This window comes from Peromyscus leucopus, chromosome 8b (genome assembly GCF_004664715.2).
Source record: "Peromyscus leucopus breed LL Stock chromosome 8b, UCI_PerLeu_2.1, whole genome shotgun sequence".
Lineage (NCBI taxonomy): Eukaryota > Metazoa > Chordata > Mammalia > Rodentia > Cricetidae > Peromyscus > Peromyscus leucopus.
The window spans coordinates 103,803,559-103,824,463 of record NC_051086.1 but is presented as its reverse complement, the minus strand read 5'-3'; the positions used below and the strand labels follow the sequence as shown (position 1 = coordinate 103,824,463).

Genomic DNA, 20,905 nt, shown 5'->3' with positions numbered 1-20,905 from the left:
TGAGAGAAGCCTGGTTCCTCCTGGAGGAAGGATGTCGGGACCTTGTCTCTCACCCCAGCCCTCGCTCTCCTCCCTCATCCTTTTCTCCCTCTTTCCCCATCGTCCCAGCCCTGTCTTTCACTCAGCCCTGCCCCTGAAGCCACAGGGTCCTCAGCCTCCTCCCTGCTGGACCGTTTGCTTCTCTTCTGGATTAGTTATGGTGTGCCTCTCCAACATCAATCTCATTTTTATAAACTTATTTTATTTTGTGTGTATGAGTGTTTTACCTGTGTGTGTGTGTGTGTGTGTGTGTGTGTGTGTGTGTGTGTGTGTGGTGTGTGTGTTGTGTGTGGTGTGTGTGTGTGTGTGTGGTGTGTGTGTGTGTGTATGGTGTGTATGTGTGGTGTGGTGTTGGTGTGTGTGTGTGTGTGTGTGTGTGTGTGTGTGTGTGTGTGTGTGTGTGTGTGTGTGTGTGTGTGGTGTGTGTGTGTGTTGTGTGTGTGTGTGTGTGCGTGCACTAACGCTTGCAGAGGCCAGAAGATAGCATTGGATCCCCTGGAACTGGAGTTACAGATGGTTGTTAACGGGTCCTCTACAAGGGCAGTACGTGTCCTTAACAACCGAGCCATCTCTTGAGTCTCAGTATCCATCTTATATTATGCACCCGAACTTTCTTGAGAGAAAGTGGAAGATTTGTCTTCTACTGGATTCACTTCTGATCCCCTTCATTGTGCAGCTTTGCCTGTGGGGCTGTGACATCAGACCTCTATCATGACCTTGTGCACACTGACCACCCAGTGACCTCCCTTGTGTGACACTGGGCATCTGGTAGCTCTCACTGTTCCAAACAGACTCCTGCACATATTTGTAGCCTTTGGATAGTTCCACTGCGTCAGGTCTCAGGCATGGCCATTTAAAGGACATCAAGTATGTTGCTTAGCTGCTGTCCAGAAAGGCATGTAGACATTATGATCTGTAAAAATACAGGCTGGGGTGCGGGTGAGGGGATGTTGGAGAAATGGTTCAGTTGTTAAGAGCACTGACTGCTCTCACCCATATGGTGACTCACAACCACCTATTTGTAACTCAAGTCCCAAGGGAGTCTGATGCCCTCCTCTGGCCTCCAGGGACACTGCATGCCATGGTGCATGTAAGTACATGCAGGCAAACCATCTATACACAAGCATAAATAAACATTATGGCCCCTGGCCTGAGTGAGAGACACCACCTTGACTGTGCTGCCCACGAGTGCCCCCCAATGCCCACATGGTACTTATGCCAAGTGACCAGGCCTCACCTTCCTCCCTGCCAGACATCAGCTGGCCTTGGTCAAAGGACGAAGAGCGAGAACTGGCGCCGGCTTTGTCCACACTGACAATTCGTACTAACTTCTGTGGTCCTCCGGAAGGCTGTCACAGGAGGGGCAGGGAGATGGGAAGGGGCAAGGCTCAGCCGTTAACAGCGGGCGTGGGGCCTGGCACCCCTCCCTACTTTGGCACTCTGCCCCATAAGCAAATCCAGAGCAGCTTCTGGACAATCAGGCTGTGCCACAGAGCAAGCAGGCTCCCCAGGCCCCACACCAGGGGGTGGGAGGCGGGGGAGGGGCTTTAGGCAACAGGGCTCAGCAGGAAGGGGTGCAAAAGGCAGAGAGAAGAGCAGGCCCCCTCCCAACTCGGCATCGCTGTGCTCCAGGCGGGAATGTGCTAGCACCTTGCTCAGGGACAGATGTGTGCTCAAAGTGAAAGGTGCTCTGTGTCCCAAGAGAACAAGGTGCCCGACCTCAGAGGAAACAAGAACAAGGAGGTGAGTCGGTGACAGGGGGGCAGGAGAGTGAGGAAGAGCAGGAGCCGCTTTGGGAGTGGAGTCTGGTGTGTTCACGTGGCCCACTGCAAGGCCTGCAGGCCTTCGAGGGCTTGGTGGGGTACACAGGGCCCAGATACTGCCCGAGCAGCTCAGTGGTCCACACTTCCCACACAGGGTTCCACAGCATCCCAGTCTCTCCAGCCCACCCCAGGGGACCATACTCTGACTCGAGGCTTACCTTGCGGGGAACTGTGCACCGTTGGGTCATGTCCTGGATGAGGGCCAGGAGCTGCTGCTGAGCCCTGGGCAAATGGAGGAAAAGAGGCTCTGACAGCCTGACTGAGCAGCCTCGAGGCCGAGAGCGACATACAGGCTGGAGACACCCCAGGCCTCAGAGACTGGAGTGCTCCACCCAGGGCTCAGAGACTGGAGTGCTCCACCCAGGGCTCAGAGACTGGAGTGCTCCACCCAGGGCTCAGAGACTGGAGTGCTCCACCCAGGGCTCAGAGACTGGAGTGCTCCACCCAGGCTCAGAGACTGGAGTGCTCCACCAGGGCTCAGAGACTGGAGTGCTCCACCCAGGGCTCAGAGACTGGAGTGCTCCACCCAGGGTTCAGAGACTGGAGTGCTCCACCCAGGGCTCAGAGACTGGAGTGCTCCACCCAGGGTTCAGAGACTGGAGTGCTCCACCCAGGGCTCAGAGACTGGGCCTTTGAAGTATCTCCCAAGCCTCAGGCCAGGCCAGGCCATGCTAATTTAACTGTCCCACATTGGTCCCCGTGGGGGCTAATGAGCAGCCAGGGCATTGAACAGAGAGGGTACTACCACCAGGGGACCCCATGCTTAGAAGTTAACCTTTCCTCCAGTCTCTGTTCTTGGGTAGATGCTCTGCTATAGGACAGGGAAAATTCTGGAAGGACTGTGCTTCCTCCTGGGCAGGAGGTGTTGTGCCCATGTCCCAGCAAGACCACCGCAGGGCCGACATCTGATGCAAGCCCACAGGGGTTTATTAATAGCAAAGCAAGCCCGGGCTCGTAGGAAAGGTTTGCGTGCAGAGGGTTACATATCTCAGGATTGGACAAGGGCCTGGGTGAGGCAGTTCTTTGAAGTTACTGGCTGAACTGTAAGTGAGATTACTGGTGGCTGACAGGATGCAGGGTGTCTACAGGGACATAAATTTTTCACTCCCCATGTCCTGTTTTGCTGAGTCCAGGATACATACACTTAGATTTATGGTTCCAGTCCTATCTCCATATGAGTTCAATCTCCAGTCAGCTCTAAAACTGCTGGTCAGCAAATACCTTTAGAGTGGGGGAGTGTCTCTCAAGAGGGCTACTGATTTTTCCCTTTCAGGGGGACCTCAACATGGAGCAGGGACAGCGGATGTTATCCTTGAAACTTCTGTGGGGAAGCATAGAGCCAGTGGCAGCGACTCACTGTGAATAGTTGGGGATGGTGCCAGGGTCCATGTCTTTCATGGTGTAAGGGTTCACATGATAGGCGTGCCAGCAGCTTCGGCCTTGGAACATGGTGTCAGTGACATGCAGGATATCATTGCAGTGTGCATGCAGCTCTCCCCCTCCCTTTCGGTGCATGGCCAGGTTGACTCGGATGTAGAAGGAATCCCCAGAGGTCACCACTTTGGCATCTAGGTCCTGGATTAAGTTCTTATAACCTGATAAAAGACATCCATGACTGATGATCCTAGATCTTAGAACTTACACAAGGAAAGTTCTAGAATGTGAAAGGAGGAAAAGCCATGGTGTCACTTTGGTGGGATGGAGGGAGGTTTCCAGTTCTTTGGAGCATGGGGGATTCAGGATGAGCCTGGCTGCACTGCCTTGGCCCTTGGTAGGCATGGGCTCTGGAGGCACTGCAGAGCCAAAGGGCTTAGGGTCCGAGGAGGGGACTGGAGAGCTGAGCAGGCGTGGGGTGGTGCCTGTACCTTCAGTGTTGATCTTCACAGACAGGTAGCAGGAACCGTTCACCCTCCTGAGAAGCCCCACAGCCTGCTCCAGTGTGGTATTCTCCAGAGTGGCCCTTAATGATGGCTCAGTTGGCTTGTAATCCACCTGAGGGCAAAGCGATGAAGGTGAGATGAGAGGGGAGTGGGAGCCGGCAGAGGACCTCTTGGCCCTCCACAGTCACCCACCCACCTTAGCCTATCATGGCCTGTCAGAATCTCTTGTCACAGCTGGGTGTGGGGTTAGTTGTTACAGCATCAAGCTGCACACATATGCATCATACACACTCCCGGTCCATCAACCCACCCCTAACCTTTCCACTGTTGAGGATAGTCTCTGTTGAAAACAGACCTCAAGATGTTCCAGAACATTCTGGATCATTCTAGATCAGGATTCTGTATGTTTGGGGCCCAACTATTCTGTGTCATGGGGCTGTTGAGTGGCATCACAGATCCTCACCCACTTAGTTCCAGAGTACCCTCCAAACCTCCCCCATCTGTGAAGCCTATCTGGTGTGGTGGGGTTTCCATGGTACCTCCCTCATTCATGTGGTTATGTCTAGGGAGATGTGTGTTTCTGTGTTACTCTATGTGTATATTGTGGTATATCTTAGGACTGTCAATCCAGAGTTTCCTCAGGGTGATGCGACTCTCTCAAATGCCACAGAAGACCTCTGCAAGATGGATGACTCCTCACCTGACCGTGGCCAGTCTTGGGATTATAGTATCATAGAGCTCTTCCTGTATGTGTGTAAGGGGACGGGGATGACCGCGTACACGGAGTGTGGGGGCTCTTCAAGAGTGAGGGGCTCCTGCTTCCCTGCGGACGCACTGTTCTGAAGGGAAATGCCCACTCCTAATTCTCTCATTGGGGCCAACAGTTGAGCCCCAGGGATGGGGTGAAACCCATGGGCACATTTATTGATATTCTTTTAAATGCTTAAAGATGGGGGTTGGAAATTTGACCCGGTGGTTAAGAGCACTTGTTGCTTCTACAGAGGACCCAGGTTCAGTCCCTAGCACCCACATGGCAGCTCACAACTGTCTGTGACTCTAGCTCCGGGGGACCTGATGCCCGATTCTGGCCCCTGCAGGCACCTGCACTCGGGTGCACATGCCCCTGTCCACATACAAGTAATTAAAAACCAAAGTAGGGGCTGGAGAGATGGCTCAGTGGTTAAGAGCACTGGCTGCTCTTCCAGAGGATCTGGGTTCAGTTCCCAGCACCCACATGGCAGCTCATAACTGTCTGTAACTCCAGTTCCGAGGCACCCAATGCCCTCTTCTGGCCTCCATGGGCATCAGGCACACAGAGAACCAATTCCAACAAGCTGCCCTTTGACCTCCACATGTTCTATGACATGCAGACAAATAAGTCAATAAATAAGTAAGTAAATTAAACAAACAAATAAATAGATAAACAAATGTGGTTTTTGTTTGTTTGAGACAGAGTCAGTTTGTAGACCAGGCTGGCCTGCAATTCACAGAGACCCACCTCCCTTTGCCCTCTAAGTGCCGAGATTAAAGGCGTAGGCCATCATACCCAGAAATAAACGTCGTTTTGAAAAGCGAGGGCCTGCCTTGCAGCAAGGTGGAAGATGAGAATAAGCCCCCCAAAGTTGTCCTCTGACCTCCACAAGTGTTCTATGCATTTGTGCAGTCACACTCATACACACATTGTACACACACACCATACCTACATACATGCATGCATGCACAACACACACATATAATTCAAGAATTGTGCTGTTAGGCCACATCAAGCTCACCCTCCCCACCCATGTATTCACTTAATAAGAATAATTTATGTTTTACATTTATATGTATATTTGTGCTCTGTCCAGATTTGGGCATTTTGTCATGAAATTCAATAGTTAAAATGGTAAATTTTATATCATGTATATTTCTGTACATATACAAAGTGACATGAAGATCATCACAGTAGCCAGGCAGTGGTGGTGCACGCCTTTAATCCCAGCACTTGGGAGGCAGAGCCAGGAGGATCTCTGTGAGTTCGAGGCCAGCCTGGTCTACAGAGTGAGATCCAGGACAGGCACCAAAACTACAGAGAGAAACCCTGTCTTTAAAAAAAAAAAAATATTAAACAAAAAAAACAGTCAAAATCCAACTCCATTGGAAAGGCTTTCTCAAGCCTGACCAATGTTGGGGTGTGACTCGGGGCTAGACCACTTGTGTGACAGGTACAAGGTTCCCTGAGTTTCACCTCAGGAACTCCACAAAGGTCCCTGGTCAGAACTGACACATTCCAGTGGCCTTCTCTGAGTTTCCAGGCTCTGGAGGCTCTAGATTGCCAGGCTTGGGAAGGGGGCTGGGTTTCCCTCCCATGACCCCTGTCTATGGATGTGGGCAGCACTTTCCATCAGCCCAGAGCAGAACTGAGACCCTGTCAGAGGCAGACCATTGTCTCCCACCATCTCCCCCTACCCTGGCCCAGAAGCCTGGCACCAGCATGGCCTCCCACTCTTGCTCACCATCATGATCTGGGTGCCAGGACGCAAGGCCATCTCATCGGCTGCAGAGCCTGGGGTGACGTGGTGAATGAAGATGCCTGTGAGGTTCCCACCAATGACACCTATCTGCTCCAGCAGCGCGTCCCCTTTGAATGCCAGCACTGTGACCTGGCTCAGGATCTTGCGAGCTGGCCTCCGCCTCACAGGGACGTTGATATCGGCAGACAGACACAACCTGAGCACAGATGTCAGAAAAGCCCTGGATTCTGGAATTCTCTGCTCTGACCTCCCCATAGTGATAGGGTACAATCAGACTCTGCTCTGTCACATCTAGGCTCTATTTCTCCACTCCGTGGGGTGTCCCCAGCCTGCAGCTCACCTTTCTGAGACATTTAGGCTCTGTGAAGACTCAGGCAGGCTGTCCTCTGACTGGGAGAGATCTGGAAGGAAACGGGATGCTTAGCAGCTGAAGTCTGAGGTCACTAGTTCCTTGCCCTGCTCCTCATGCTGAGGCTTCAACTCTCCTTCAATACTGCTCCGCCCCAGCCTGACTCAGTCCCCTTCTGTGGTCCCTCCTTTGGGCTTAGCTCTTTGATTTCATCTTTGCTGACATCAGAGTAGCTGGTGAGAGCTTCATGCATCGTTCTGCAATACCTGAACTAGTCGCCAACATCTTAGGATGAAGGGACTTCTAACATCTAGATTGTTTGTTTTTCGAGACAGGATTTCTCTGTGTAGTTTTGGTGCCTGTCCTGGAACTCGCTCTGTAGCTCAAGCTGGCCTAGAACTCACAGAGATCTGCCTGGCTCTGCCTCTTGAATGCTGGGATTAAAGGCATGCGCCACCACCGCTCGGCTGATTTTTTTTTCAGTTGGTGAGGATATGTAGTGCTTCTTAACATTGTGTCTGTTTTTTATTTTATTTTATTTATTTGTATTTTTTCTAAAGATTTATTTATTTATTATATATACAGTATTCTGTCTGCATATATGCCTGCATGCCAGAAGAGGGCACCAGATCTCATTAGGTGGTTATGAGCCACCATGTGGTTGCTGGGAATTGAACTCAGGACCTCTGGAAGAGCAGCCAGTGCTCTTAACCTCTGAGCCATCTCTCTAGCCACCCCACACACACACACACATCTAGATTTCTGAATTCAATTAAGGATCAAATCTAAGGGTTGGAGAGATGGCTCAGCAGTTATGAGCACTGTTCTTGCAGAGGACCAGGATTCAGTTCCCGCAGCCACACAATGGCTCACAACTGCCTTTAACTCCAGTTCCAGTGGAGCCACACCCTCTTCTGGGCTCTGTGGGTACCAGGCATGCGTGTGGTGCACAGATGTACATGCAGGCAAAACACCCATACACATAAAATAAAATAAATCTCAAAAAGGGGAGTCTCGGGGTTCGGGATTTAGCTCAGTGGTAGAGTGCTTACCTAGCAAGCACAAGGCCCTGGGCTCGGTCCTCAGCTGGGGGGGGGGGGGGGGAGGGAGTCTCAAATCTGGCACAGCCCTGGCCTGCTCCTTATCTCACCAGCAGCTCCCTGGCTGTGGTAAGCCTATGAATTCTCACAATAGATGCTACATGAGGCTCCCCAAGCTCTAGCATGTTAAAATTTAATTAATTTGGGGCTGGAGAGATGACTCAGCAGTTAAGAGCATTGACTGTTCTTCCAGAGGACCCAGGTTCAGTTCCCAGAACCCACATGGCAGCTCACCACTGCAGTTCTGGGAGACCTGACCCCTTACACAGACATACATGCAGGCAAAATACCAATGCACATAAAATAAAAATAAATTATTTAAAAATTTTAATTAATTTGAAACAAGGTCTCACTATATAGCCCTTGAATTCTCAATCCTCCAAAGTTCTGAGATTACAAGTGTGTGTCTCTATATCCAGAGTGCTCTTTTCTCTCTCTGTGTGTGTCTCTTTGTGTGTGTCTCTCAGTCTGTCTGTCACTATCTCTGTGTGTGTCTCTCTCTCTGTTTCTCTGTCTGTCTGTCTCTCTCTGTGTAAGTGTGTGTGTGTGTGTGTGTGTGTGTGTGTGTGTGTGTGTGTGTGTGTGTGTAAGTCAGAAGTCAGCTTCAGTTGAATTCCTCTATCACTTTCCATCTTATTTTGTACGGCAGGGTCTCTCACTGAACCCAGAGCTCTTCATTTCAGCCAGCCCCACTGGTCAGAGAACCCCCAGATATCTGCCTATCTCAACTCCCCAGCTCTGGGCTTACAGATGCATGCTGCCATGCCTGGCTTTTACGTGGATTCTGATGATCAGACTCTCATGCATACACACAAAGCACTTTACCCCAGAGCCATTTTCCCCTGGGCCAGGGGCACCCTTATCTCAAGATCTACTGGAGACCTAACAGGTGCCACCCATAGATGACCTTAGACCAGATCACAAGCAAAAAATGATGCAATTATCTTCAAAGCCAAAACTGAGGAAACAAAACTGTGCTTGAGTTCGATCCAGCAACACTGTGTGACCTGGAGGCAGAAGTCAGCAAGGGTTGGATTTCAGATCACTTGGTCCACTGTGCTGAATGAGGGGGACTCTCGCCCTCTGGTGGCTGTGGGGTGAATTCTGAGTAGGAGCCAAACACCTTTGTGAGAGCCAGGTGTGTCCCAGGTGTGAGATGGAACAGGTTCACAGGACTTCAAGACAAGCGAGCAGTTCAAACACAGACATAAGGAAATGAAAGCCGAGAGGCTTGGGGACAGCAACCAGGAGAAGGGATGCGCCCATCGGATGCAGTCTGTGCTAGACATCTCTGCCAGAAGCAACTGAGCACCGTGCTTGCTGCCTCCTGTTCACAGGGAGGGCAGGGGAGGGTGGAGGCGAACAGGAATGTCTGTGGCTATCTGAGCACATACGCTGAGCCATGTTTGAGCCTCTACATGAAAAGTAAAAAGACAACAGCAAACAGAACTCAGCTGGGCTGAGGTAGCTTGACTAACATAGAGGCCAAGGTCAGAGATCAAGTTCACATCTCTCTACTGTCCCTGGAGAGAGATCTAGGCTGTCTCACTTGCCCCACAGCAGTTCCATAGCCCAGGAAAAGAATTGCTGTGGAGATCCTTGTGTGTGGCAGTGCTCACCTGCTCCATCTAGTATCTCATACTCCAGGTCTGGGTCTGTGTCGTCCCCTGCAGCCCCTTGAAGGCGCACCTCCAGGACTTCTGGGAAGCTGTCACAAAACACAGGAGGCTAGAGCCAACCAGGCAGGATGGCCCGCTCCAGCTGAGGCTAGGGCACAGCCAGGCAGGATGGCCCGCTCCAGCCGAGGCTAGGGCACAGCCAGGCAGGATGGCCCGCTCCAGCTGAGGCTAGGGCACAGCCAGGCAGGATGGCCTGCTCTAGCTGAGGCTTAGAGCACCCAGCACCTTTCTGAGCTGCTGTGCCCAAAGTCCAGATAGTGCTTGGTCTATTTAGGATCCCCTTCAAGCTAGATCCCAAACCCATACCATGCTCTACCTTAGAGACTCAGGGTCTTCCAGGAAGTCCTCTGCCACCCGCTTGTACAGGGACTGCTGGCTGGGAGGCATGGGGCTGCTGGAGCGGAAGCTGTCCATCTGCTCACGGCTGGATGTGGGATTCAGGTCCCACCACAGCCGGGACTGGTGGAGGGTGGCCAGAGAGTGACAGCACAAGAAGAAAAGCAGAGGAAGATATTAAGTCACGCTTGTCAAGTGCCTGCTGTGTACATTCTAGACTGTGTGTGCATATAAAGCCATGAGAGCCAGGGTGGGGGAGTTCCTGACTGGTGCGGGGAGAAGCTGAGGCCTCAGGTTGGGGGCCAGTGCTGAGCAGGCACTGAGAACCCCTACACTGGCTCTGTGGATCCAGAGTACCCACACACTCCTGAGGACAGGTGCCATCCCCAGGGTGTGTGTGGAGGACTGATGGGAAGACACAGGCAGTGAGCAGGTACACCACACCAGGGTGTGGCAGCCTTCCTGGAGTGAGTGACAAAGAAGGCCAGTGGGGGAGGGTATGAAACAGTCAACAACAGAGCCTGCACTAGGAGCCTGGAGGGAGGGAGCCGGAGCAAAGATGGCCACATCCTAGACTGTAGGGGAGGGCTAGACAGGAGAGCTGGCCCCACTCAGGTATTTAAGGGGGACAGATGTGCACGAGGGAGGCAAATTAGGAGTTATTACTGAGCGCCATCTTGTCCACGACCCCAAAGGAAACACTGCTCTTGGTGTCTGGGCAGTGAAGACGAGGAGCTAGGGGTATGGTTTTGACTGGACCCTGGGGTTCTGGGTGGAATACGGACTCTCCTTCCCTGTCCCCAGTTTTCCAAGAATCCAGTGAGCATGTGCATATGCAGATGCGGGTCTGCCACTCTGCAGATGCAGGGGTCCTGGCAGGCACTGTTGGGGTCACACAGGAAGGAAGCCTGACCCTGCTCCAGGTGGTGGCCTGACCTGCCTCTCATCCCCATTCCGGCCCATGGCAGCCCACGGCATGGTACTTCCATCATACCCTGAGCATCCTGAACTTGAATGGCCACCATGAAGAGACCACTTCATCTGTTTGCCAAAGGCCAAAAGCAGACACCAAGGGTCTAACGTCACAGGGACCATTTGAGCTGGGTGGAATAGTGTTTCCTGGAATTCAGGTCCCCCACAACTTAAGAATGTGACCTGATGTGAAAGTAGGATCTTCACAGATGAAATCAAGCTAAGAAGAAGCCAGACTGGGTCAGAGTGGGCTGCAAATCCACTGGTGTCTTTCCGTTGTGGTTTAGATTTTTAAATGTTCCCCAAAGACTGTGTGTTGAAGGCTTGACTGCCACCTTGTGGTGCTGTTGGGTAGTTGACACTTTAAGAGGAGATCTATGGAAGTTAGTTAGGTCATGGGGGTGTGCCTTTGCAGATTTTTAGTCGGGTTCTTTCCCTCTCTCTCTCTCTCTCTCTGTCCATGTCTCTCTCTTTCTGTCTTTGTCTCTCTGTCTCTGTGTCTCTGTCTCTGCTTCACTCTCTCTCTGTCTCTCTGTCTGTTTCCCCAGCTGCCGTGAGGTCTTCCCCCACCACAGCTGTGCTGGCAGATTGATTCTGCCTCACCACAGGCCTGAAGTGATGGGTCTGAGCCATTGTGGCCGAAACCTCTGAACAAAGAAACGTTTCTCCTTTGAGTTGATAATCTCAGGGAAGCTGTTTGATACACCCTCTAATACAGTGGTTCTCAACCTGTGGGTGAACCTCTGTCTCCAAAAATTACCATTATGAACAAAAATAATTTTATGGTTGATAGTCACAACATGAGGAACTGTATTAAAGGGTCAAAGCACTAGGAAGGTTGAGAATCTCCACAAGGAAATCTGGAGCTGTCCACGGTGGAGACTGGGTGGCTGCAAGCCAAGGATTGTTGAGAAAGCAGAGTTGGAAAGACAGAAAAGACCATCTGCCAAAGCCACAGAGTATGGCACCTTGATTTTGGGTTTCCAGCCCCCAGACCATGAGGGAGTAATTTTCTATTTGAAATGCTAAGTGGTACTGATTCCTCTCCGTGGAAATAAGGTTCTTAGCCCCATGATGTGTTGGGCTGAATGCAGCAGAGGGTGGAGGTGGAGGGCAGAGGTAGGGGGGATGTACCTCGGTGGAGCTGAGGAGGCTGCCGTCACTGTCATCTGGTGGGCACATGGCATGCATCCGCACAAGCCGCTGCTTCCCCCGGAGGCAGAGTTCCCTGGCTCCAGCTTCCTGCTTGGGCTTCCAAAGAAACCAGATGGATCAGGAAACTTACCCATGAACACCCTCCCACCCCAGACAGCTTCTGGGTAAAATGCTGGTGTCCCTAGACTCCCAGGAGTTACCCACCAAGGAGGTGAGATCCACCTGGCTTGAGAAAAGTACAATTCGGTCTTTCTAGAGAATCTAGAGAATTAAAGATAGTATGTTGTGTGCTATTGTTTGCTAGTTTTTAAAATAACATACTGTGTAATGTATGTATATACCATGCATATGTATATATTTACATGTTACAAAGAAAATGAAGGAGGGTGAAGGACTAGAGAAGAGAAGAAAATAAAACTGAACACCATCCCAAACTCAGAATAAGCAGTTACAGTTTGGAGAGACAGCTCAGGGTTAGTTAAAAGCACTTGTTGCTCTTCAGAAGACCCAGGTTCTATTCCCAGCACCCACACAGCAGTTTACAACCATCTGTAACTTCAGTTCCAGTTCAGTTAACAGTTCCTTTTTTAAAAAAAGGTTGGGGAAGGCCTGGATATGGTTTAGTAGGAGATTACTTGCCTAGCATGAGTGTGGCACAAGACCACACACATACACACACGTGTGCACACAGAAGGAAGAGGTTCTGACTGTGTCTCCACCCAGACCGTGGGTACTCAAGCCATCTTGCCTACCCAGGGCACCTGACCCACACTGTCCATGGACCAAACAGGCTTGTGACACTCAGCTCTCAGGCACACGGGTCCCTCACCACAGCGCCTGTGTCACTCAGTCCCTGGATTTCTGACTGGAAAAATCATCTATGTAAAGCAGACATATTGCCAGCCTCTTCTGTCACCACACACCAGATTTACTGAACCTCCCCTGAGCTCCCTTTTCTGTAACACAGGGACATTAATATGAAGAGATGCAGAAGCAAGCTGGTCCACCTGCTTGCTCAGTGCTTCCCAGCTTCATCGCTGACCAGAGGCAGGCAGCTGTGGCGGGCTGTGTGGGCTCTGTCCCCATCTCTGCAGCTCAGTTAACACCCCCTGTGTGTCCTTGTCCCCCGTGCAGCCCACTACCCAGCCTCTTGGGGCAGAGCACTCACTCCTGCGGGCGGCTCCGCCTGCAGCCTTTGCAGCTGAGTGCGCAGCTCGCAGACCTGCTCTGTTAGCTCAAACACCCTCCTGCGCAGGGCATCCTTCTCCACCAGGCGCTGAGACATCTCCATCTGGGCCCCGTCCCTCGCTGTGTACGCCTGCAGCCAGGAGGGGAGCCGTGAGGGGTGGTCAGGGCTTGAACAATGACCCAGGCATCTGGGCTGCACAAGGCGCCCCCATGCTGCGGGCCTGTGCACTAACCAGCGCTCACACTGACTGTACAAGCCTACCATGTTTGAATAAAGTCCGTGTCTGGGATGGGCAGCCCATGTCTTGTGTCAGGATAGCCTATCTCTTGTGGGGAGAATGACAGAGAGTCTGTCTGTGTCGGTTCATTGCCGGGGAGTGAAGGGACCTCCCATGGGCAAGGAAAGAAACCCCGAGTCCTCTCTGTGAGCCAGCAGCTCTTGGCCTCACTCACACACCAGCAGGGGACAGTGTCAATGGTGGCGATGGTGGAGTCTTCCTGACCCCGGTGTCAGCAAGGGAAGACACCTGCATTCCCCGACTCCGGGTTAACCCCCAATGCTCAGGATACCTGGTCACGTTCCTTCTGTAGCTCGGCCACCTGGCCCTGAAGTGTGGTCATCTTTTCTCGGTACAGCTCACAGTCCACCTGGGTCTTCCGGAACTGGAGTAGGGTCTGTTCTTTCTCCTCCCAGTACTGTACATTGGGGACATACCGGGGCGCTCATTGGACCTGAGGCCTTAGGCGGGAAGGGGTGAATGGGGACATGGGAGAAAGGCAGACGGGGTCTTGGAGGGGAAGTGAGGTGAATTTACTTTTTCTGCAGGAACAGGGTTAGAGCTCTGTCTACAGAGCCACAGAGCCAATCATAGTCAGCAATTGTGTGTGCATGGTGTGTGCAGAATCACATGCTGTTTAATGGCTCCAAATGCAGAAGTGATTTCCCCTTGCCTCACTCTTTTTTCTTTCCATTTTCCCTGGTCTAAATCCTGGGCTCTTGTGGTCCCTAAGCCTTTGGCATGGTCCTAGGGTTCCTCTATTGTGCCTGACCATGAGGTCTGGGCTATGGTTAGCACTCAGTAAGGACCCGGTGGAGAAGCAGGTGAGCGTACCCACGAATTATCTAAGCAAAGTTAGTTAAACTGTGTGGATGATTGAATAAGCCAGCCTGCCCCACAAACGCACCCGCCCAAGATGGAGGGCTCTATGGTGTCACCTGCTTCTGCTGCCTCTCTGCGGCCACCGCTCGCTCCCGCAGTGAGTGGATGCGGTCCACTAGCTCTTGCTTGCTCTCCCGGGCCTCATCCAGGCTCTGTTCCAGAATGTCCTTCTCCACCTGGTGCAGAATGAGGTCAGCCAACCTCCCAAGAGCCATACCAGTGGGTAAAGAGAGTCCCCAAGGCTGTGTGTATGTTAGATAGTGTGGCCTGATTACTGTAGGTTGCTGTTTGAGGCTAGCCTAGGCTACAGAGTGAGTTCAAGACCAATTTAGGCCACTTAGTCACTGACTCAGAAAGTGAAATGAGGGTTGTGGATACATTTTGGAGTGTGAAGGCTCCTGGTTCAATCCCCAGAAACACACACACACACATGCACACATGCACACACGTGCACACATGTACACATGCACACACACACACATGCACACACGCACACCAGTCATAAGTGAGATGATAGGCCTTTGGTTCTAACTGGCCGAGGAGACAGACCACCTAGAGGGACAATTCTGCACGATCATTTAGCCTTCTCCTTCAACAGCTCCACCAGCAGAGCTTCAAGACAAAGGACAGACCTTTTCATGCTGTTTTCTCCAGAGGAGCCTGTGAGTGACACACAGTCCAGCTCAAGCTGCAGTGAGCTCTGTGACATCCCCAAGGGGTATATACTTAAGGAATTTGTGTATGACTGTTTGTCTACATGCATGTATGTGTACCATGTGCATGCAATGCCTGCAGAGGCCATAAGGGGGCGTTAGAACATCTGGAACTGGAGTTACAGATGGCTATAAGCTGCCATGTGGGTACTGGGAAGTGAACCTAGTAACAGAATTCCTAGCCACTCCCCCATGACCACACATGCCCTGGCAAGACGCTTAGTCATCTCAGGACCTTAAGTTCTATGTAATCTGTGCGCTGCGTGATCATGTAATTTGCGAGCAGCATGATCATGTAATCTATGTGCATGCATGACATAGCTATGTAAACACATATGTACATGTGCCAGGGGAATCCATAAAATCAGGTCCCACATACCCCTCCCCCGCTTTTCCTGCACGATCGTTTCCATAGACCTAAGCACATCCCTTCTGTTCCCCTTCCCCTAATAAGCTCTTATAGTGAGTGGGTTTTGTTGTGCCTCATGGCTTTTCTTGCATGGTAAACAGCACCACTTAATAACCTAGGTCATCTGCAAGAACAGCAAATGCTCTTAATTGCTAGCCATCTTTCCAATAACCCCTCCCAGTAACTTTTTTTATTTTATTATTTTATTTTATTTTATTTTATTTTTGAGACAGGTTTTTTTTTTTGGAGGGTGTGTGTGTGTGTGTGTGTGTGTGTAGTCCTGGCTGTCCTGGAACTCTGCCTGAGTACTGGGACTAAAGGTGTGTGCCTCCATTGCCCAGCAGTAATATTTTTTAATTAAAAGGAGAAAGGTAAAGCATTTGCAGAGTTCAGGGCACCAATGTCCCCAGTTCTTAGGCTCCAGAGGATCTACTCTCTCCAAGGCATGGTGGGCAGGATACGGGAAGTCTTATGGGCAGAACAGATTTATTTTTCCAGATCCTTATAGTTCATCCAGGCTGTTATTATTTTATTCTGTTTTAGCTAAGGCATCACCTGCCTCAGGCTCCTAAGTGCTGGGACTTCAGGCCTGCACCACCGTACCATTTACAAGTGGCCTTTCCTATTGCAGAACAATGTGGCCACAGAAAATTAGCCCAGGGGGTGAGCTAATTTAGGGACAACTTTTTTTCTCCCAGAGCTGAGGACCGAACCCAGGGCCTTGCGCTTGCTAGGCAAGCACTCTACCACTGAGCTAAATTGCCAACCCCAGGGACAAGGTTTCTAATGCTGTCACCATCTGTGTGGTCGGGAAACAGGGAGGAAGGAAGGATGGAGAAGGGGGTTGTATAACCTGACTTATCACGGCAGGACACTGAGACAAGAGGATCGTGGGTTCAAGGCCTGCCTAAGATATAAAGAAGGGGTTGGCATGAGCTACTGAGTCTCACTTTAGTGAAACTACCTGTGAGAAGTCCCACAGTCCACAGCCACCCACCGACACTAAGGACATGGCCTTTCCAGATCAGCAGGAGGCATTGGCCTCCTAGGGACCAGAGAAACCCTACCAGGCTGAAGGTCATCGAGCGGAGTTTTTCGTTCTCCTCCTTAAGACGGTTCAGTTCCTCTCCCTCACACTCCAGGTCACTGGCCAGCCTCAGGGACCTCTCTCGAGATTCCCGTTCACATGAAGACACAAGGCTTGCCCTCTGTAGTTCCTGCTTCACCAGGTAGAGCTGTGTGGGAGGAAGTGGGAGGAGAGCATGGGGAAGGTTTCTCCATTATGCATTGGCCACATGCAGCTTGCCCACCCGCCCTGCTGATGGCATGTGGAGGGTCTCCGCTCCAAGCTTCGAGAGCACCATTCACAGCTTTACCTCCTGAGCATCCCTAGGCCCTCATTTAAAGGGGCATTTAAAAAGTATTTACTTGATTTTAAAGCACATATATGAGTGTGTGTCCATGTGTGGGCATGTGCATGTGAGCACAGTTGCCTTCAGAGGCCAGAGACGCTAGATCCCCCTGGAGCTGGAGTTATATGCTTTCCAATGTAGGTTCCAGGACCTGAACTTGGGTCCCCTGGAAAAGCAGTGCACACTCTTAAGCTCTGTGATGGTTTGAATGATAAATGTATCTGAACACTTGGTCCTCAGTTGGAGGTCACAGGAAGTATGTCACTAGGGGCGGGCTTGGAGAATGCAGAGCCACAGCCCTCCTCTTGGTTTCCTCTTTGCTTCATGTCTGCAGTTGAAGCTACACTCTCTCAGCTTCCTGCTCTGGTCACCACGCCTGCTGTTGCCATCCCTCCTGCCATGACAGACTCCTAGCCTTCTGGAACCATAAGCCCAGGCAAAACCTCCCTTCTATAAGTTGCTTTGGCCACAGTGGGGTGTGTGTGTGTGTGTGTGTGTGTGTGTGTGTGTGTGTGTGTGTGTGTGTGTGTGTTTGTGTTTTGTTTTTTCGAGACAGTGTTTCTCTGTGTAGTTTTGGTTCCTGTCCTGGAACTCGCTCTATAGCCCAGGCTGGCCTCGAACTCACAGAGATCCACCTGACTCTGCCTCCCGAGTGCTGGGATTAAAGGCCTGCGCCACTCCTGCCCTGCTTGGCCACAGTGTTTTATCACAGCTACAGAAAAGTAACTAATGCAGCCAGCGGGGAAAGGCGATTTAGCTTTACTTTACTACAGATGAGATACAGTGTTTAAACTAGCAGCTTGAGCAGACCAAGGGGGCCGTGCCAGCTTGTTAGCACCCTGCTTTCACTGCTCTCTTGTGTTCCTCTGATGGAGAGAATGTGAACTCACAGAACACCACCACCACCACCACCACCACGAAGTGAAGCCAGTGAGGGCTAGGGATGCTGAGAGCCAGGGGAACTGGACCCGTCACAGGCAAAGTTTCCTGGGGTAACATGCAGGGTCCAGGAGTCTGTGTGTGTCCAGGGTCCTGAACCCCCAAACTACCCAGCTAGATCAAGCTGGCCTCCTCCTTCTTTTGGTCAGAGGCTCAAGAAAAAGTTGGATTTCCAAGACCTCCCCCTGTGTTGGCCTGGCCTCCCTGAAAGGAAGCACCCCATAAGGCAAAGCCAGGAGGTCTGCAGGCCATGGTGGGTGGAGGCTGGTTCCCAGGCTGGGCTCAAGAGAATACCCCCCAACACCTGGCTTGAATCCTCAAGTGTAGGGTACCTCCTCCTGCAGGCTGTGGCAGCGTGTGGCAGCCAGCTCCTTCTCCCGAAGTGCGTTGCTGTAGTGCAGAGACAGGTTCAGCATCTCATCCTTCAGCTTCAGGACCTCGTGGAAGTGGGCACTGACCTCACGCTTCATGCGGCTATGGTCAACCTCCAGCTGGCGCAGGCCCTCTGCACGGGCCTCGGCCAAGCCCAGGCGCTCCTTCAGCTGCTGGCATCTCCGAAGCAGCATCTCCCTCTGCGCCTTCTCCTGGGCCAGCTCCTCCTGCAGGCTGCTGATGGCCCCAGCCAGGCACTCGGTCAGCTTGGATGTCTCCATGAGACCTGTAGATGGGCAGTCCCGCTCTCTGTCACCTTGCCCTTCCTTACTCAGCTCCCTGGGTCTTGTACCCCTTGGCCAGACCCTTGCGAGCCTACAGGCCTACTCTGTTGGTCTCTCTGAAAGCCTCCTGCTTTTTTGGACTCCATATTTGTTGTCATGATTTGGACTGCCCTTGTAGGTGTTCCCCACAAGACCCTGCCATTCTCCTCCGGCCCCCGTTCCGAACTGATTGCACTCGAAGTTAGCAATTTCCATGGGACTCCAAGGAAAACACAGCAGTGACATAAATCTGCCTTATAAACTCACAAATGCGTCTGTCACACCAAACCAGAGCAGATGGTTTATTAGATGCTGTTTTGAGTTTCCTGGGCCTGCTCTTTTAACACCCAAACCAATTTAACACCAAGAAATTTCAAGAGGAAAGAGTCTGTCAGCTCCTGAACATGACCACGTTTCCCACCACACAGGCTAAGGCTTTATTGCATGACTGTGTTCGCCTGCAAAAGTCGGAAGAGAGACCCTAGGCTTCCCCTTAAGCAGCATAAAGGTCAGCCTTCCACTCCTGGGATGCATGGCTGCCCCCCCAGAGTCTCCTCACAGGGCTGGTGACTAAAGATAGGCCTCGAAGCATGCAAAAACCAGGGGCTTCTTCTTCCCCACCCTCGAGAGTGCCGGGCCCAGGGCCAGAGACCCCAGCCTGGAGGGAAGCGCAGTGCCTACAGCCCTCTGATGAAGCTCTCACCGCTGAAGGTGCTGAAGTCGATGTCAGGCTGCAGCCCAGTGACCAGGGTGTAGACATCAGGGTTATGGAACTTCAGGCTTTCCAGAAAGGCGACAGCCCCATTCTTCCCTCGGGCCTTCAGCAGATCCAACAGGTGCCCTTGAAAGAGAGAGCCAGCCAGCCTGAGCCACCAAAGGGTGTAGACAGCTTTGTACATGTGGGTGTTGGAGTTCTCTGGGATCCCTGATGGAGAGGTGCACAGGCCTTCACTGTTTTCACAGGCTCTGTCCACCACCTTTACTCATATATCATCAGCTTGAAGAAGCAAGAGCTATATTAGTTGGACCCCTACTAGGGGCAAGAAAATGTTCTGCTATGAGCTGGGTATAAAGGGGCATGTCTTACCATGCTGAGGGCTCGCTCTCTCTCTCTCTCTCTCTCTCTCTCTCTCTCTCTCTCTCTCTGTGTGTGTGTGTGTGTGTGTGTGTGTGTGTGTAGAAAACAGCAGTCTTTTGTCTTTTGGAGTTCCAGGGAGTAATCCCAGAGAGCTTTAGGGCATCTCAAATGCAGGACTCAAATCCCGCTTTTCTCAGCTGGAGTAAGTGCTCAGTTCAATCTCTCCTATACTTGAGATCCAGGCACCTACATTATGACATCGATGATTTCCGCCCGCCGCCTGGCTTCTGTGGCCTGCTTTTGCAGAGAGCATTTCATCAACAGTAGGACTTCACCCAACACCCTTCAGTGGTACAGTCACTTACAGGTGAGGAAATAGTAGAAGAACAATTTCTAAAGACAACTACAGTGGGATGACCAGTGCCCCCAAAAGATATGCCACCCCCAAAACTACCTGTGTGGGTTAGTTTTTATCAACTCAATAAACTAGAGTCAGAGTGGAAGAGGGACTCTCCTTGGAGTTGTCCCCATCAGACTGGCCTGTATGCGAGCCCGTGGGACATTTTCTTGATTAGTGATGGATATAGAAGGACCTAGAGCACTGTGGACGGTGCCACCTCTGGGCAGGTGGTCCTGGGGTGTATAAGAAAGAGGTTGAGCAAAGCATGAGGAGGAAGCCAATGAGTACCATTCCTCCATGGCCTCTGCTTTAGTTCCTGCCCTGGCTTCCTCAATGATAGGTCGTGGTTGCGAAGTGCTAGTCAAACAAACCCTTTCCTCCCCAAATTGCTTTTGGTCCTGATGTTTTTCACAGCAATGGAGAACTAAATAAATGGTGCCTGTGTGGGGTGTTTCCTTCGGACAAAGGGTCTTTGTGGATATAATGAAGTGAAAGATAGCAAGGAAAGTTTATGCTGGGGCTGAGGATGCAGCTCAGCTGGTAGCATGTCTGCACAGCGTGAGTGCTGGCACACACCTATCATCCGAGTAGAGAGAGACGAATTGAAAATTCAAAGTCATCCTCGGCTACATGGCAAGTTCAAGGATACATGACACAGTGTCTTGATCAAAAAACGGGTGGTGGTGGCACACGCCTTTAATCCCAGCACTTGGGAGGCAGAGCCAGGTGGATCTCTGTGAGTTCGAGGCCAGCCTGGGCTACAGAGTGAGTTCCAGGACAGCCGGGACTGTTTCACAGAGAAACCCCGTCTCGAAAAACCAAAAAAATAAAAAATAAAAAATAGATAAAAGAAAATGGAGATGAAGTGGGCCATATTCCAATTATAAGTTATGCTTACAAGAAGAAACGGAAAACACAGGAAAGGGCCTATGAAGATGGAGACAGAGTTGGAGTGATGCGCCACATGCCAAAAGTTTCCTGGACCACCTAGAGCTGAAAGGCAAGAAGAGTCTCCACAGAGCCTGCAGTGGGACCATGGCCCTGTCCATACAACATTCAAGACTT

The 20,905-nt window shown here is 51.5% G+C and overlaps 1 protein-coding gene across 5 annotated transcripts in view; it reads right to left on the bottom strand.

The window, feature by feature from the left end:
• Positions 1–510: 510 nt before the first annotated feature.
• Card14 (caspase recruitment domain family member 14) overlaps positions 511–20,905 on the bottom strand; it is a 28,569-nt gene continuing 8,174 nt past the window's right edge. For 2 of the 5 annotated variants that reach the window (XM_028862464.2, XM_037201075.1), the window contains exons 4-18: positions 19,066–19,203; positions 18,000–18,325; positions 16,384–16,551; positions 14,251–14,370; positions 13,605–13,730; positions 13,015–13,164; positions 11,826–11,942; positions 9,700–9,842; positions 9,324–9,412; positions 6,596–6,656; positions 6,238–6,451; positions 3,728–3,854; positions 3,220–3,457; positions 2,021–2,084; positions 1,304–1,758 (exon numbers count right to left, since the gene is read on the bottom strand). In XM_028862464.2, coding sequence (XP_028718297.2) covers positions 1,435–1,758; positions 2,021–2,084; positions 3,220–3,457; positions 3,728–3,854; positions 6,238–6,451; positions 6,596–6,656; positions 9,324–9,412; positions 9,700–9,842; positions 11,826–11,942; positions 13,015–13,164; positions 13,605–13,730; positions 14,251–14,370; positions 16,384–16,551; positions 18,000–18,325; positions 19,066–19,203 — 2,405 coding nt within the window. In that variant the 3' untranslated portion in view covers positions 1,304–1,434. Of the gene's footprint in view, positions 968–1,276; positions 1,759–2,020; positions 2,085–3,215; positions 3,458–3,727; positions 3,855–6,237; positions 6,452–6,595; positions 6,657–9,323; positions 9,413–9,699; positions 9,843–11,825; positions 11,943–13,014; positions 13,165–13,604; positions 13,731–14,250; positions 14,371–16,383; positions 16,552–17,999; positions 18,326–19,065; positions 19,204–20,905 lie in introns of those variants that run through there. The other 3 variants (XM_037201076.1, XM_037201077.1, XM_037201078.1) reach the window with 3 other exon arrangements.